The sequence below is a fragment of the Saccostrea echinata genome, unplaced genomic scaffold (genome assembly GCF_033153115.1).
Source record: "Saccostrea echinata isolate AGI-Se365-2 ecotype Australia unplaced genomic scaffold, CSIRO_AGI_Sech_v1 ptg000001l, whole genome shotgun sequence".
NCBI lineage: Eukaryota > Metazoa > Mollusca > Bivalvia > Ostreida > Ostreidae > Saccostrea > Saccostrea echinata.
In genome coordinates this window covers 31,069,586-31,089,362 of record NW_026889750.1, presented here as the reverse complement: position 1 = coordinate 31,089,362, position 19,777 = coordinate 31,069,586, and the positions used below count along the sequence as shown (strand labels likewise).

Genomic DNA, 19,777 nt, shown 5'->3' with positions numbered 1-19,777 from the left:
TATAAAACATGTGATAGGTCACAGTATCTTGAAAAAAGTGCTTTGAGATTGATATCTTTAAGAACTTACTTCAGAAATCCCGTTGATAATGCCTGTTTTATTACAAATATCACCACACTCTTCCGTTGTTACAGGAATACGACAACGTACATTGTCACCATCATAATCTGCCACTTTGAAAATAAAAATGACCTGTCTTTATAAAATAAACAGTTACATATCACTTGCCATTGTCATGAATTACTCTTTCCATCCCAATGTAATTATGATCCCCTATTTTGGCCCTATCCTTTTCACATAAGTCATTTTTCCGACCCAGTGGTTCTTCAGAAAAATATTTTAAAATGACCCCCATCTGTTTTGTCTTTTCTTCGTGAAAAAGCTCGAATCTCCTCAGCCAAATGATGCTTTGTTCCAACTTAGTTTAGTTGATATTAATCGAGTAATTCTAAATGAAGTCAAAAATTTAAAACATAAACAGAGGAAAAGACAAAAAAAAAACGAATTGGTAATATAATCTACTTGTATTCAAATAATAAATATCACCAAATCTAGTTTGTATTCGAATAGAATAAATAAGATCAGCTACCTGTGCATGTGACGTTAATACCGATATGTGAAATTCAAACTCTTTAGAGTTGTATCACTTACGTGTTCATGTTCTTCTTCACCCTACAACTATAGTCCTGTTGGACACATCATAACTTGTGATGTAAATATAGTTAATAAAAAGGACCTTAAATCCCATATTTTAAAGAGGCTGGGGGGGGGGGGGGTGTGGCCATTTTTAGACTATATTGATCTCCTTTAGAAGAAGAGCTCCATATGAAGATATAGAAAATGATCAAATTTTAAAACTAAAATTTTTGAAATTTTTCTTTGCCAAATAAAAGTTGACAGCTTAAGATATCATATCTAAAAAATTAAGTTAAATCTGGTGGTTAGTTTGTGGTTAATTTGTTGACCCCCCAGCCTCCTTAAAAGGGCCAACATTAAGGGAAACCAGTTCTTTCAACTGGTATAATAATTTTATAAATATTAATGAATTCTGCGGAAGATTACGCCAGGCGATTGACTAAACATGAAAAAGAAGACCTTGATACTTTGTCAGAATGGACTTAAGGTGTCAGATGAACGTTGAAATCTCGAATAAAGCGACTGAAGGGTAACATGAAAACCATTTATCCTTCTGTCTTTAATAATTCAGAAGTGAAGAAAGAATTAGATTGATTACAAGATCAGTATGTACTGTTCCCAGTTGACAAAGCAGGTAACAACATCGTCTTTGTTTGTAAGGCTCATTATTTTAATTGTATTTTAGATGAACTTGGATTTAATTCTACAAGTGGCAATCCAACTTACACTCACAGTTCCCTTTCTAAGGAGGAAATTCTTCAAAATCATATGTCAATTTTCAATATTTTTAATATTCCCAACAATCAAACTGAATTCGAATTACCATACCTATACTGGATTCCTAAACTACATAAAAGTCATTACAAACAAAGATACATAGTGGATTTAAGTAAATGTTCTACCAGCCTCTTTCTTTACTCCTCACTAAAATATTAACATCAGTGAAGGAGAAACTTCAGGAGTACTGTACAACAATATATTTGAGAAGTGGTGTAAATCAGATATGGATACTTAAAAACTCCAAGGAACTTTTAGAAAATTTGAAATCACAAATTTTTACCAAAATTAGTAACATCAAACTTACGACTTTTCAACATTCATACAACCATTCTCCGTGATAAATTATAGTTCAGGTTTTTTGACATCACAGACAGCTGCTTTTTCAATACAAATCGAACTCGTAAATCTGCTTACTTCCCATGGGTCATTTATAAAATTATTTTATTAAAACATTCTGATTGTACACACAAGTACTCCGAAGTTGATATTAAAAAGATGCTTGAGTTTCTGATTGTAATTATCTACTTGATTTTTTGTGATCAAGTCTTCCATAAATCTGTCGGAATATCCATGGGTACCATATGCGCTCGGTTATTAGCAGACCTATTTTTGTATTCATATGAAGTAGAATGTATTTAAAGAACTCGAAAATATCGATGACTTCAACTTTTTTTTATCGTCAACTTCTCTCACTTATCACTTGCATACGGAGTTTATGTCTCCCAGTTGATTCGATACGCAAGAGCATATTCTACACAAGAACAAATTTTAAAACGAGACAAGCTATTGACAAATATTTATAAGTTGATGAAACAAGAATATCAACGGCCTCATTTATAGTCAACATTCCGCAAATTCTATAGTCGATACAATGACCTTGTCAGCTAATTTAATCTATCATTAAGTCAATTTTTCATACATATTGTTAGGCCATTATTTAAACACTGAATTGTGTACGGATTTTCCCATTTGCTTATTCATGACAAGGAGCACACAGCGGATGTGTCCGGTCGGCAGGGAATGCCTACTCCTCCATGGCACATGATTTCACCTCTGATGTTTTTGGAGGTCCGTGTTTGCTCAATTCCAAATTTGTATTGTTTCAATGGACTTTTGAGATTGATTACTGTTCGTTATCTTCATATTTCATTAATGAGATAAAAAAAAATATACAAATATTGATTGGAGTTGAGGGCAACATTGGTTATGTTAGCCCCTCCCCTCCCCCCCCCCCCCCCCGGGATGATACTCCGTGTCGGGCAATATTTTCATCCCGAGGGGGCTAACATAATCAATGTTGCCCGAAAACACAGTTAAGAATTGCGCCGCTTCAAACCCAAATACTTTCACCAAGCACCCAAGTGAAAGTCATGAGTCTGTCGGATGAGACCTTAAAAACCGAGGACCCGTGTCGCTATAGGTGTAGGTATGATCAATAACTCTCACTGCTCAATAGCTCTGAGCATTGGTCTAAATTTGAAGCCCTTCACCGGTTAGTAGCAATAGTGTAGTCCTCTCCGATTAAATGCCACACCAGTGATGAAGATTTTGAAAAAAAAGATGTGAATATTTTCTTTCAATATAAAAAATAATCGTACGCAAGAATTAAAAAAAAAAATGAAATCTAACAATTTGAATTCATAGTAAAAATATTTTAATTGATTGTAGTAAAAACCGATTTTCAAAAAAGTAAATACTTTGATACAATAGTAAACTACAATTAATTACATGCATACTATTTTTGTTAGGGATAACTCATAATTTGAACTATTATAAATGCAAAAATGTTACAGAATCATTAAATGATAAATATGTGATACCCTATATTCAGATAGCTAGGTGATATTACAACTTCTCTAGCTGATATCACTAGATCGGTTCGAAAAAATAGTGGTATCATCAATTTGAATTTGACATTATATTTCCATATGAATAGTTCATGTTATTTCTTAGACAAAGTGATTTGAGAATAGAAATCATTAAATCAAAAAGGCGATTTTATCTTTGATCCATCCATCAAAATCAATACATTCAATAAAGTAATAGCATCGATTCTTTTTTCACTAAATGGCAATAATATCAAAATGGCGCCTCAATTAATCTTGTTCAAGAACACGTATATATACAAATATATATGTTGCCCTCTGTAGTATCACTAAGAATAAGAAGCTTTGAATTACTGGCAATCTTAAACAGTTTTGTTTCAAACTTGATTCTTTCAATAGCACAAAATTTAAAAATAAAATATCAAGATTTATTTAAAACTTGATATCACTCTAAAACTGAAAAGAATGTCACATGCTTAGGTCGAGGTCACAAAATAATCACTAAATTCTGAAGGTCTTCTGGCATAAAATACTTAAGAAAAGGATCAACATTTCATCTGTTGATAGAATATTTAAAAAGGTTCAAAAGGCATAGCGCTTACATGAGCTACCTTGGCTTGTCGTTCCTCAGATTTTCATGACTTTTTCCCTTCTTTATTCCCACGAAAATTTTGACCCCATATACTGGCCAACCCTTGCACTCAGGGGTTTGATTTAACCAAATATGAATCCATACAACATTGGGATGCTTCAAATTGACTAACATGGCCTTGTTATTCTGGTTTTTTGGAGAGGAAGTCTAAAATATTGAACATTTTCAAACGGACCGACAAACAGACAGACGCAGGACAAATTAATTATGATCAGAAAAGCTCACTTGGCGTTCAGCTCAAGCGAGCTGATTACAAATTTAAAAAAACGTGTTCATGATCCAAATCATGCAGAGTTTTTCAATTTCTAATAAAATTTGTTAAAAACTTTTTTCAGCAATATGGTCAGTGTTAAAATAACCGTGTTGAATAGCATTGCAAAGTGATAGGAAATTGCTTGTTATCAAAGCCTGGTAATTTTTCAATTCAAAAGACATACAAAGGGAATGGATTTTTATATGAATTAAGTTTAAAGTCATGAGGCTCCTCCGTCAAGAGCTTTTTGAAAGATCTTTGACAAGTATAAATATTGTATTGACTTCATTTTATGACAACGGACAAATGTTATCTTTAAAATATAATTTAAAATGAATTTCACAGGCCGCAGTTTTACAAAATCATCGTACATATAATCCTAAAACATGGTACTCCTATATATTCCCCTCTATATATGTTCTGCTGAAATAAAAACCAAAAGCAACACTTTAACAAAAATAACAATTTATTTCATTTGACACATATATTAAAATAAAATTTATATCACGTTGAGCGTGTACTGTGTGTTGCAGAAACTTTTAAGCGATTGATGAGGTAATGGTGGATATGACATAAATTCAAATACCTGGTATTGCTATGACCTCGAATCTGCACGAATTACCAACGATAATAGACGAGGCTATTGCAGAAACAGGAGACTTGTTAATTCTTCCAGTATCAATTCTTGTGGAAACGTCTACGGTCATTCGTAAGCTCCAGGAATTTGCAGAGTATGCAAGAGAAATCCAAACACTACCCGTATATCTGCAAAAATATCAAAACTGGTTGCTAAATGTAAAAGGTAAAGATAACGAACAGTGATTGATCTAAAAAAAAATCCACAAACAATACAAATATATGTAAATAGGGCATAAAACACGGACCTCTGGAAATTCCGGAAGTGGGATCAGGTGCTGAGGAGGAGTAAGCATGCCCTGTAGACAGGTCACACCCGCCGCGAGCCCTATGTATTGATCAGGTAGACGGAACTATCCGTAGTCAATTCAGTACAAAAACAAAGGTCTGGCAACTGGTACGAAACAATGCCAAAATACGACCCAATTATAGGTTATGTTTGCTAACAAGGTCATTATAACGACCATAAAATTTAATAAAATTTACGAAATGTTGACTTTAAACGAGGATGTTGAAATCCCTATAACATCAGCTTATCAATGAGTAGACTGCCTCGCTTTAAAAATTGATCGTGCTCAGAGCAAGTTCTTGAGTAACGAATAACTTGGGAGACATAATCACCTTAAGCAGGTGATAGTGGAATATTACTCTTAATATAAACTCTTCTGTATGGGAGATGAGAAAATTTGCCAATGGTATGTATCTTGAAGCCATTTTGAATTTAATCTATTTGGCAACTTTTCATCCTGTATAAAATCTGTCAGCAATTACTGTAACCGGCTCAAGAATACGCAGGCCATATTTTGGAGGGGTTTGTTCTAAATTTCTCACTTTTCTCTCAATCCTGTTAATCTGCGTTCATACAAGTATATTTACAATTTCTGCTCTACGTCAAGATTAAAAAGGCAAGTATAATAAATTACTGTAAATTCCTTATTTTACGCGAGTACTTAATATCGCGAAAGGGCTCTTAGACGCCAAATCGCGAGAACAATAATTCGCGAATGGACGGTTTACAACGAGATTTAATATTAATTTCAACACCATAAAAATAAAAGCGAGTAATTTTATTTCGCGAGTGGTGCTCCTCGCGTAATTACGCGTTAATTAATTCCTCGCGTATATTTAGGAATCTACAGTAAATAGCATGTAGTTTCCCTTGGTAGGTAAATGTTTTCAGGACTCTAATCGAGTATTTGGCGCTGCGAGTCGTAGGTGGGAAAAGTAGTTATATACACATTGATAACATGTCATTTTTTTCGAAAATTTTCCATAATGTTATGCAGTCGTTTCCTCTCAGGCCATATATGGAAAAAAATGTCAGAAATGCAATTTCATAAAAAAAAGGCATAAAAATAAGAATATTGCAGAGTTAAAATCTTTGGGGGAAGCGTAACATACTCGATGGCGTAGGATATGTTGGGTACAAGTGGTTGAACTTTTCACTTGTAAGGCTGATGAGGATATTGGTTTGCATGCATGTGTTGTAAAGAGCATTTTGTTATTATGAAGGGGCAACCAATTATACGTAACTGACCAAAGGTTAATTGTTTGTATGTATTAATTTTCTGTTGAATTCATACAGGTTGGGTAAAACAGGGTCACTCCCCATAACCGATGACCATAGAGAATGAGTTATATTTTAGTTTGAAGTGATATCTCGGTCCTCACAATAAAAAGCTTAAGGAATATTGATTAACCATTCCTGGAGTATTCATTAACCTTGGTTATCTTGGTCAATTAAAGAGGATTGTAGGAATTATCCAACGTAATGTGTAATCTGTAATTTGCATTCACAAATGTCCCGGGTTTTAGTCGAGTAAATGGGCTATCTGAGACAATATCCCAAAGCCGACTAGTACCATCGCGGACTCACCCATACTCAAATACTAACAGTGTTTGAATTTAAGAAGGTACCTTGGTCTGAGTCCGGATGGTAGTGGCCCTGTTATAATGCAATGACAAATTTATAGCTGTTTTTTAGATAAGTAAGAAAAATAATTACACATTTTCATAAAATGCTTCAAGTTATAATGCATAGGCATATCTTTACATGAAATATGAAGATAGCGAACAGTAATCAATCTCAAAAGTCCTTTGAAACAATACAGATTTAGGGAAGAGCAAACACAGACCAATAAAACATCAGAAGTGGGATCAGGTGCCATGGAGGAGTAAGCATCCCCTGAGGACCGGTCACACCCGCTGTGTGCTCATTGTCATGATCGGGCAAACGGAAAATCCGTAGACAATTCAGTGTTTAAATAATGGCCTAACAATCAGTATGGAAAAACGTCAGTCAACATTCGACTAAATGATAGATTGCGTTTGTGACAAGGTCATCGTAGACCATAGAAACTGAGAAATGATGACTTTAAACGAGACTGTTGATATCACTGTTTTATCAACTTGTTTGTCAATAGCTTGCCTAGTTAAGAAATTGTTCGTACATGGGACATCTCTTGTATCAAATCAACTAGGAGATATAAATATTATATGCTGATGACAAGGGTATACTGCTGCAACAATATTAAAGCATTAACGTCCTAATCCATTAACTGGTCAGATATAATAATTATATCCGTATATTGTCGCGAAGCAATCAAGTAAATTATTTGTTATTACTTAATTGATGAAAAAAGAAAATTTTGAATAGAAAATTTAAAATATTAGAAATACAGGTACAAAATACTAGTAGCATCAATAACTGCGAATTTTCAACTGTGATAAATCAAACACAATTTTTAAAGGGGCTGGGGTGGTTGTATTATGATAATACTTTTTTGGATGTAAAGCATTCAATATAGAACATGCAAAAATGGAACGTAAACTTAGTGCTGGAACTAACGATACTATGCACTTCTGACTCCAGTGTGAAATGTAATTATAATAAGCATCATTAACATACATGTTGATGATTTGGTAAAGTCAACCTCATAGCATTGTTCATGAATACGTAGTAGTACTCAGTGGAACGAACCTAATGTAAGCTTCAAATAAATCGCTTTTACAAACCCAATGAAGTATACAGTTGTTGATGTCGAGCTTGTAATTGTGAAATTTGTGTCTCCTTCGCTATCTGCCCAGTTTTCAGTGGAATTATGCTCCGTACATATGCCAATCATTGTAACACTACCATTACAACCACCTCCCGTGGAACAACGTAGGACGGCACTTGAGTTGCTATTCGGACAGCTGTCATTATGCACAAATGACAGGCGATGGTGTACTGTTATCTGTGAGTAAAGAAATATTTTTTCAATATATATGCAACCATCTGTTTTAATACAAGTTTGTTTTATACAATTTAAAAGAAATTTACCTGTGTCTCATTAATGGCCTTCCAGGACATCAAGCCGCCACAAAATTTATTATGGCTTAACTTCACAAATGGTGCAGCAAGTAAAACAAGGATTGAACACTTAATGTATAAAAGCATCATAATCGTAATTTCATGTTAAAAACTGCATTTCTTTCATCCCTGCTTTAGAATGACATTGGCTACTCTGTTTTCATGGTTGTCTGTAGTATTTCAGGCTAGCTAATTACATAGTGACCAACAAAGAATTTGTATGATTTCAACAAACCTTATAATTACTCTTGTTTAAGACCTTTAAATTTTATTCATGTATCAAAATGAAGAGGCCTGTGGATTGACAATTAATCTCCTAAATTTGGATTCTCACTGAATTGATATTTTGTTCCCAATGTGTATATTAAATTTCAAATAATGAGTCCGCAATTTAGTAATCTTTCAAGCATTCCAAACTATATACCGTTATCTTTGGCGCGTATAAAATGACTAACTTTCAAACTACCACAACACCATAAGATAAAAAATTTGCCCAACTAAACAAAAACTTTCGCTTAATAGCTTAATCAAGGTGTTTGTTGTCTTTCCTTCTAACTTTTATAATTTTAAAGGGTTTTATTATATTGTTTCGGCATTTTTATGAACTTAAGATAATCTGTATTTTAAAAATGAATAAATGAAAATGAAATAAACAGATCAACGCAATGAATGGATTTTTACCTTTTTAATTACATTTTTTTGAAAGTCAAATTTAAAAGCGTAAAGTACGTATTATGAATGTACAATACTCTGTTCTGGATATGGATAATAAGATGTTAATTATTAAAAATGTCTTCCTTACAGAAACAAAAACCTTTTTAAAAAGACAGGTTTTTTTGTGTGTTGTGGAGACTTTAGATTGACTGTTAAAAATATTTGTATTTGAGATCATCCTATTATCCTATATCTTGTGCCTAAATTGTTATTAAACACGTTAATTCTTTCCACATTTTCGCAAGTAAAAACATTCGAATTTTACTGGATATGACTTCATGACTCAACCATGTTGTCTATTAGTGCTCTACTGCTATTACTGAAGGAGATTCTAAGTTTCCTTGCCGTCTGTCCATTTGTCTGTCTGTCACCCTGACAGTGCTTCTTGGTAATCTAGACTTTTTTTCTATACTTTTGTAGATCTTGAATCAACTATGATGAGTTACAGAATGACGAAAATTGCATTTTGTTCCTCTTCCATGAGTTGTAAAATGCCGGTAGAGGATTAGCATTGCCTAAATAAATAATATCAGAAAACCTGTTGTTGAAATAGGTAGAGTGTATGACCGCTGTTTTCTTCCTATTGCGCTTCGATGCAGCCAAAATTACCGAATTGCCATAATTTTTTAATATATCATGTTAATTTATTAGATTTTCAATTAAAGAGAATATACTAAAAGCACAAGCCAACATCAACAGGCTTTGTAAATACGGTGGATTCACAATAATAATTTTGTTAACCTTCAAATGTCTTTCTCAGCCAAAAAGAAGCTAAAATTTTGGAAAGCGAGACACTTTTTCACTATAAAAACAAAATGGGATAAATTAAGATTTTTTCTGAAAGCGAAAAGATTGAACCATACAGCTTTGAGTAAAGAGAATTAATACATGCGGTTTAAATGATCATAATATCGATACATCATTACACAGTCTTATGCAGTTGTCATTTGTATGAGCTGAATTAAATTCAATGAATCAAAAACATAGAAATATCATTCTAAAAAATATTATTCTGCAGTTTTTACTTCTAGTACTGTTCATCCCATGAGACCTAGTATGGAAGCGTTTACAACAACATTTGAGCAAAGCTTTTGTGTTTTATTAAGTAACAACTGTACAATATAAGTAAAATCAAGAATCAACAATATTGCAGAGAAAACCTCTCACCAATGTGAAAAAAATAAATTTTATACAATGCTTTTTTCCAGACTATATCAAATGCTCTAATTTCTACCCTTTCCCCGATAATACGTTTGGTTGATAAGACATCGAAGATGAAATTTTATAACCAACACTCATGAAAAGTGAATAAAATAGTCCAAGGCAGACACATATTTTTGTGCTTGTCTAGATAATTCTCTCTCTTCACTGAAAGCGCTTTCGCCATGTTAGGCTCTTCAAGCAGTTATTAAAATCCCAGGTCATATATACAAAGTAAAAACACAAATTAAAAAAAAATCAAAATAAAGATTAAATTTGAAATTCAGGCTATTAAATCTGTAAAAATAAGTTTCGGCATGAGCATCACTGAAGAGACATAAGTTGTTGAAATGCGCATCTGGTGCATTAAAATTGGTACCATATAAGATTTGTATTCTCTGTATCTCAAAACATATTATATTTCATAGTATAACTAAAATCTTAATGTCAATATGTAATTATGGAAGTGTATTTTGGATGTACTAGAATATCATTGATTTAGAAGATACTCTCATTTTGTCAATTGTTTTGGCAAGATATTTATAATAAGAGTCTATCTTATGTTATCTTATCTTACCTATCTGAAGTTCATGTGGTCAAAGTTTAATGTACACATGAAGCATGGATTGTTTAAAAAAGATTTTTGAGTGAGAAAAAAACTTGTCTTAATTTTGCTCCTATAATTGGTCCCCAAGATGAAAACCTTGCACAAAACACCACCAATCATATTCCAAAAGATGAATCGGCCATTGTTAATTTGTAAGAGGAGTTTGAGGAAGAAAAGAGTGTGCCAGACTGTTATGAACACAACCTACCATCAATGAATTATTTTGCTGAGTGCACTACAAAGATAGCTTTCTGGATATTTTCTACGCAAGCATAAAATAGCTCTCGAAAACTGGGGTAGATACATATTTGATGTAATTGTCAAGGTTTAAAGAAGACCTTGTGATTAAATCTGATTGCTAACGTTTGATAATGGTTCATTTAAAACTTAACAATAAATATTTTATTTAATTAATGTCCACAGTCCAATTAAGTGGGTGATTAATCGAAAAATGACCATCAGACGCGTGAAAAACGCATGCTACCGATGTTTAGGAGGAGTAGATGACACAAAAATATGGTAAACTTTAAAAATAACAAAAAGAAATTTCATATTAGTTGAAACAGTTTTATTAGGTGTAAGAAAACGTACATTAATGACATTTTTTGGCTTAATGTGCCGACAGAAATTTCGAATAACCTATCAAAAGTACAGCTATAGTGATCCAAATCAAGTAGATTTTCTATTAGCACTTTCCATACAGTGTATTATAACCGAGCATGTTTCCGTTGAAAGTTTAAAGTCATACTGTGACAATTTTAAACCTTATTTTCACGACTCTTCATTGTAGCAAACTCACATTTTGCTTATCGATATTACTATGCGAGTATCTATAATCTATAAATGATCAATTATTTGGTTTTTTTTTACATACTTTCGAAAATGTTTTCCTAATATGAGACGTCACAATGGGAAACGGTGAAAGGCTTTAAATTAAAACCTTTATACTTGGCACCCAGGACCATCAAGCAGTGACAGTCCTTTATCGTGCCAACGTATACCGTGACGGGACCTTGAATTGGTTGTTAAGGTCTCATCCGAAGGACTCGAGAATTTTACTTCTAATGCCAGGCGACTGGCGAGGGGACAGTCACTATCTTTATTTACGTCGTAGGTTTGACGCGGCTTCGGGAACGAGAATTGTACCCGATACCTCTCGATCACGAAGCAATCACCTTAGTTGTCTATGGCAACCGGTCACCGTTTGTAGATATAATTGCTATGTAAATCATATACGGTACCAATTTTGATGCACCAGATGCGCATTTCGAAAATTATGTTTCTTCAGTGATGCTCATGCCGAAAGGATGGAAATCCAAAATATTTAAATAAAAAAGACTTCGAAGAGCTGAAAAAAGTACCAAAGACTGGAGCCAGATACGTCGAAGGATCAGAACTATGCATGAGGGAGATAATCCTTAATATTGAAATAAATTTCTAAAGGTTACCACAGCAATTAAAGATAAATCCGTATTATTAAACTAGTACAGATGTACTTAGCTACTGGGATGTAGAGGCCCTCGGGGACTATAAAACAGGGACAAGAACAATGTTTGCAACAAGAAATGAATTTAATAGACAGAACAATGATCAATATAAATATTGTATAAATGCGTAAATATTGAAGAATTCACAAGAATTCATTTAGTGATGAATTCTTCAATTACAATAATCTTCTCGCATCAGCATCATTCCATGATGACCTGTAAAAATACAATGTGCAATTTAAAGATTGAAATAAACAGAGTATCATTATTAAATGGAATTGTTATTTAAAGAGGAAATATTTCAAAATGATTCTGGAAATTATGCTTATGAAATATTTATGTTTTTCATCTTAAAGAGAGAGAATTTATCACTGATTCTTCTCTGCAATGAACAATCTGAAATTAGAAAATAAATTGTTACTATCCTGTAAACGTAAATAATGACAGAAGAAGTATTTATTTCACATGTATAATAACTAAATATAAATATAAAATATTTAAACAATATTGAATATTATTCAGAATAATAACATATTTGACATTTTAGTAGATGAACTATAAACAATCATTAGTACACATAGAACACATAAATACAAGCTATACAACTCATTTTCACAGTCTTTCATTCATATTTAAAAATACAAATCGATATCAAGTAAAAACAATAACAAGTTGAATAAAAAAAAAAAGAAAACAAATATTTATAAGTTCAATTTCACAATTCTTTATAATACTTATATATTTCATTTACAGAAATCTAAGAAAAAGTATACGGGTAGAATATATCATAGCATTGTTATAACATAAACATAGAAAGCATTTATACTTACTAACAATAGGACTGAAACACAAATTAAAGAACTTATAGAATAATACTTATTGATAATTTGCAAATTTATATATTCACATTTCTGTTTTCTCTGTGATAAGTCTTTGAAAGTAAGGAGTGTAGACTTCTCTATATTTAAGATATAATAAATATAAATTTGCCAAGTGAATGGTCAAGTGCTTAATATGGTTGTCAACTTCCTGCGGCTGATATTGCGTCTGACTTCAGTTGACAGGAACTATGGAAATACATAAAATGCTTGTCTACTTTGTTGTTATGCCAGGAATTAATATTGAAGACAGTTGGAAACGTGGGATAATATACGCATAACGGGCCTATTATGCAAATTATCCAACAATTCCAACTGCCGTTAACGCTTTGGCATACCAAACGAACTAGACAGTAATTCCTTAAATTCAACATTTTTTTCCTGTCTCAATTCTGTAATAGGCTCAGTAAAAGGGTATTTTAGTCTAGTTTTGATTCCTTAGGAACACTTTGGCTGAAATTATCATAATGACTGAAACATTCTACAAAAACTTAATATAGTTGATGGAACATTAAAGAAAACTAAGAGTACATATCATATACTTACATGCATGCAACTGTCTGATTTATGAATTCTTGACAACTATATCCCGCGTCACAAGCCCCTTGTGAGTTCACAACAGCACACCCATTAGTTGAGTTGGTGATGATAACTACAAATAAACAGGCACCATAGCTATAGGGTAAATAAGTTTTCTATAGAAAAAATGGTATATATACAGTTGTACACATGTGTGGAATAGATTTAATTGTTACATGACTCATGTTTAGAAGTTTTTAAATAAGACGAACACAACGAATTTATTACCCTCGCCGTATGTTGAATGTTGTATTGTGGCAGTGGTAACGTTGACAATTTCTCCTGAGAAGTTGACGAACAACAGGCCGTTTACAAGCTTATACACTGTGTCAACGACGACAACCTTTGATGTTGGGCTGTCTGGTATGATGAGGTCGAAATCTACAATTAAGCTGCCTTTCCTTTCAAATAAACAAAATATTTCCTGTAGTCAACATATATCAATACTTTATTATACAACAATTGCTATTTTGAAATCAATACGTTGATTAAGCTACCCAAGGCTAGCAATATCATATATATTGGGATAGTGTACTTCGTGCGTTGTTTAATCGTCGTATTGATTTAAAAAGCAGCAATCGTTTTATTATATAAATGAATAATAATAGACGAATATAAGTAAAGCACAATCTGCCATTTGGTCTTAGCTGAACACAGTGATATAAACATTATTTAAATGATCATAACCAGTTGTATTAATTTGGAATTTCTTTATCTATTTGCCATGTAGAAACAATAAATGCTTTGTTCACCTGCAGGTTAAAAAACCTTTCTAAACCAATTGTATCAATTAAGAAGTTTGGTCAAATGAAGAAAAAAAATAATTATGCGCAAAATGTTCCCCTATAAGGTTTCGTGCAGGTGAACATAAAGTCTTATGATTTCTACAATATTGGATCTCAGTCAATCAAGAGAAAGGAATTATTCAATCATATCTTAATATACGTGTTTGTGTTACATTGATTGTTACATTCATTACATATATATACATCTAAATTCTTGGAGAAAAGAAAATTAATTTGCAGTCAAAAAGACCCATCAATACTAAATAATTATATAATTATAAAATATAATTTCTCGATGGATAAAACTGTTATCTACAGTGATCACTCAGGAATACCTGACCTTGAAGAGATGGAGTAACAAGTTTTATTTTATTTTATTTTATTTTATTTTTTACAAATTAAAAAAAAATCACTAAGTAAACCCTATTTTAAAGTCTGACGATACGTTCTTTCATTATATTTGTTTGTTTTACTTTCCTTTCGAGATTTTTTCACTCCCATTGAGACGCCACAACTTGCCGATGGAGGGCAGCAAATTAGACCTGTAATCGGCACTTAAGGCCTTTCAGCGGTAAGGGATCGTTTTCACGCAGGAACCCACTGCGACAGGGGACCTCGATTTTTAAGATCTCACCAGAAGGACATTTCTCGACGTCCCGCACTGGGTTTCGAATCCGCGACAAGGATAAACCCCTTATTCCGCGACTCTAGAACAAACTCTCTAACCACTACGCCACGAGGGATACTCCTTCATTATATACATATTTCCCAAGAATTTGTTGTTGAAATATTGGTACTTTAACAAGCTGGGTCCCACTTTTAATAGTTCATATCAAAATTTTTGGTAAATAATTTTACAGAGACATTTTGAAACTAATTTAGAAATTACAACACAATCATAAAGATTTTTTTGTATTTACGAAGAGATGTAGAAATGATATTCGAGGAACATGTCGTCAGACCTTATGAACAATTACTATTAATAACAATTTTCCAAGATTAAATACCTCAACATATACATGTATACTCAAAAAACATTATTTAAGATAGCATGCTGCTTTGAGAAAACATACCTCAAGCTTTTTATAATGACTTTTGATCCTTTGATCCTTTTACTGTAGATATCAGATAACTGTAAAATACAAACAGATGACTGTAAAATACAAACAGATAACTGTAAAATACAAACAGATGACTGTAAAATACAAACAGATAACTGTAAAATACAAACAGATGACTGTAAAATACAAACAGATGACTTCTTGTAATAAATGGTAAGGATGATTATTTTTAAATTCAGGAGTGGTATGTATACTTACTGCTTGTTGAACTTCATTCTCTACTTTTATGTAATCTGCTTCTATGCTCAAATTTTCTGTTGTTGTCACGTCGAGGTTCAAAACAAGCTTGTATTTCATTAAATTTGATTCTTCAATGAAAATACATGTAAAATGATAATATATGTTTCTACCTCAAAAGCATAGATATAATTTGAAAGTATAATTGGAGAACATATTGGGTTAAATATATTTGTTCTGAATATGATGATTATAGTAATAAAATACTTTTCAAATGACGTATAAGAATTTATATAAATAAATAAAAATCTCAAGTTAATTCTTAACATTTTGAAATGCAAAAGGCACAAGTTATTCCACCTACTTGTTGAGCAATCTGTACCATTAAACTCGACAACACACTGACATTGGTAATCATTGATCAAATCAATACAGGTTCCATTGTTCTGGCATGGTACTGAGGCGCACTCATCCATATCTATGAGGTTAAACATCAAGTTTATACATGTAATAAAAAAAGAACTCTTTAATCGTTGTTGCTAAGTCAACATATATTCTATTTGTTAGCTTAAGGACAGATGATACAAACAAAAAATTGATACATGTACCTGGTTTGGCATATATTTTTGGACCTATTTTGATTGTAAATGATGCAAGTATAAAAATTCTAAAACAGAACAATTTGTAAACTTTCTATGATGCTCAAAATTCTACCTTTCTGCACTCCTCCTTAATAATGTGTACACTTTTTTTGTCACTTAAAATCCCATTATTGTGAAAGTTTGAATAAAAAAACCCTAAAATCTACGCGGATAAACTTATTATTTTACTAATATAAACAAGATAAGATTTTTTTCCCCAAAATTTTTGATAAAAGTTTGTTTTTATCATCTGTCCTAAACATAAAAAATATTTCCTTCTGTTCAGTAAAAATTCAAATGTTATCTTCATGAACTTACTGTTTGTGCAGTTAGTGCCATTAAATCCAGGAACACAAACACATTCATAATCATTGATAAGATCCACACATGTACCATTGTTGTGACAAGGTTCACTGACACATTCATCGATATCTAAAGAAATTACGAATTTAAAGTATTTATTTTCACTGCATATAAAAGCCAACATGAAACTTTTCATCATGGCATTTTCTACTGTTTGTACACTTTGTGTCATTGAAATCCAGGAGTACAGTTATAATCACTGATGAGGTCCAAACACGCTCTATTGTTTTGACGTCGACTTTCAGCACATTCATTTATATCTGTATCAAATGTGTGTATGTGTAAGACCTACCTGACTTAATTAACGTAGGTCGCGGGTTTGCTGACGTCGTTAAAACTGGGTACGCAATTTATATGATTTGGGCGACTTTCTTGTGCACATTTGATTATGACGTCACAATGAGTAAGAAATCTGCGATTATTTTTTTTTTTAACTCTTCAATACAACAAACTGAAGTTACCACAAATAGAAAACTTTTTTTACGATTTAAGCGTTAGAAAGCGTTTATTTATCATCACACTGAGACCACAACAGTGTCACGAAAAGATATGGAACTGAACAAGTGTTAACTGCATGATTTTTTTTCCTTTGACGTATTTTAATAAAAAGTTTGTTACACTGATAAACTGTCATTATATAAACAACCGCAATTACAGCTGTTACATCAAAAGTTTAAACTTTATTCTTAAAAAGGAAATTTTAAAAATACATGTATATCTATATCACAATTGAAAAACTGCTCAGGTACTATGAAGTGTAAAGCATAAAAACGACGTCAGACATAAGTAACGGCTTACAATACTGTTCATGCGGATCTAGAGGGTTGGAGGTGCCCCCCCCCCCCCCCCCGGAATTTGCAAAGTCATTAAAAGTATATACTGAACAAATAAAAAATTACTTTGGACCCCCCCTTTTTTTGTTTTTTTTTTTTTTTTTTTTTTTGCTTGTCAAGAAATTTTCTGGGTTCGAAACGTTTGGGAAAGGAGTTTACGAATTTTTTTTTTTTTTTTTTTTTTTTTTTTTTTTTTGGCTAGTGAAGAAAATTCTGAATTGACTGGGGTGGAACCCCCCCCCCCCGGAAAATCTTGGATCCGCGCCTGCTGTTAGCTTCAAATTTTATCTAAGAACAAGGTACGGTTTCAATGCAAATCTTGCCCTGTGTTTTTCTCAAAAATAAAAGTGATGTAAAAAATTAAAACTCATGCTTTTTGAATTATTGAAATTCCCTGCAGAAAGATCATATCTTTTTTCTCACATGACCTTCCAAATGCTAATTGTGATGTCATAAACTTGTACATTTTCCCGTATTTTCTTAAAAAGTTGCAGAAGACATTAATTTTCAATGGGATTTTCTTTCCGATAATATTGTCCACAGGCATCGCCCACAAAGATTTTGAGATATATGATTTTTCAAAGAATTTTACACAGTATATCTAAAAATTAACGTGGGCGACGGCTGTGGACATTATTTTCTTAAGGAAAATAACCCTTGAAATGGGTCATTTTGAGGCTTTTTCTGTTTAAAATAGAGAAATGCATCAAATTATGGACGTCATATATCCAGAATGGTACTCCATCATGCTATATTCTTTCCTGATTTATTACAGTCATATACTCAACTAATATTTAAGCCAGTTTCAAAACTTTTTGAAAACATTAAATTTTTAGGGCACAATAAAGCTAAAACCATACCTTCTTCTTTGCTTACCTGGTCGAGCAAGTTGTGCTATAAATTGAAAAGTCGCTAAACAAAAAACAAACCAATCTGAATAGCTATTTGTAGCCTGTTGATAGGACATTTACACCTCTCAACGTGTTTCGTCCGATTGTTTTTATGGTTTTTTAAAAATTCTTTTCAAGGGTATTTAATCATATACTTCATAAAATTAAGGCAAAAGTTTGGGAGGTATCTCTCATCTGTATGAAAAACAGAGTAAAGAATTAAAAAATAAATCGGCGAAGAACGCAGTGTAAAATGCACCGTATAAATACAGAAAATATACGTATAGAAAATTAAGGCAGTGATGTTTAACTAGATTTAGATACATCGATTATCACTGATGGAATTGAACAAAGTAAAAGTATTGCGTCGAAGAAATGAAAGGTCAAAAATTACAACGTCTCGGAGCTAGCAGCACTTGTGTAATTAAAAAAGATTGCTGGCAGTCTTATGAGGAATTCGTGGTAAAGACAAAAGGGATATTAATTCGGTAGGAATCGGAAGATGGGCGTGTCCCCATATTTTTGTTAATGTATATAAATTACTTTAGAAAATCATGCTAATTTACAGTTGTTGTCCCCCTCAGTAATTTTGCCAGTGCATGAAAATACAAATTAGAAAACAAAACTAATTTGCGGTTGTGCTCCCCCAAGAATGTCTGCTTCAGGCCCGTAAAACGCGTGGAGGGGGGCAGGAGGGGGCAGGGCTACCACTTTTAGTTCTTGTAAGGTTGAGCACTGGCACATCCAGGATTTGGACAGATAATTAGATTTGTTTGGGGGGTTTTTTGAGCTAGGTTGACCCCCCCCCACCCCTAAAGAAAAAAAAAAATGAAATCGTTGCTACGGGCCTGATATTGTTTGTATCTGTTGCGTTGCCCCCCCCCCCCCCCCCTCCCCCCCAACAGAAAAATGCATCATTTTTTCCTGTGTATCTTAATATCTTTAAAAAAAACGCTCAGCAAAGGCTAAATTCTTTTGAATGTCATAACACCATGTTTGCAAATACTTTGACAACATCGAACGGCGTCGATAATGAAAAAATCGGACCTTCAAAAATGTACAAAGTTTGGTGAAAATTGTGATCTTTTTCAGACAAAACACGAGTAGTTCTTGGTATCTTTGTTTATTTACCAACAGAATGGGGTTAATTTGGGAAAAAAAACGATGACGACTTGTGGTGATACGACAGCGATACATGCGTAAGGAGTAGTCGTATGCTGCATGTGTACTTATAAAGGCATTACCAATGTGAAAATTCCGTATACAAAGAAGGTTTTGTATAGCTTTTTTAAAGAATAAGAAATATAATCCATCCATATTAAATACAAAAAAATCCATCCATATAGGAACTAGCTCCGGATGTGTAA

At 32.8% G+C, this 19,777-nt stretch overlaps 1 protein-coding gene across 1 annotated transcript in view; it reads right to left on the bottom strand.

Annotated features, from left to right (window-relative positions):
* Positions 1–12,856: 12,856 nt before the first annotated feature.
* Positions 12,857–19,777, bottom strand: part of LOC133196798 (fibrillin-2-like) — a 52,580-nt gene continuing 45,659 nt past the window's right edge. Inside the window, 7 exon segments of the mRNA XM_061332659.1 lie at positions 12,857–12,984; positions 13,568–13,673; positions 13,829–14,001; positions 15,459–15,517; positions 15,705–15,814; positions 16,048–16,161; positions 16,643–16,756. Coding sequence (XP_061188643.1) covers positions 12,891–12,984; positions 13,568–13,673; positions 13,829–14,001; positions 15,459–15,517; positions 15,705–15,814; positions 16,048–16,161; positions 16,643–16,756 — 770 coding nt within the window. The 3' untranslated portion in view covers positions 12,857–12,890.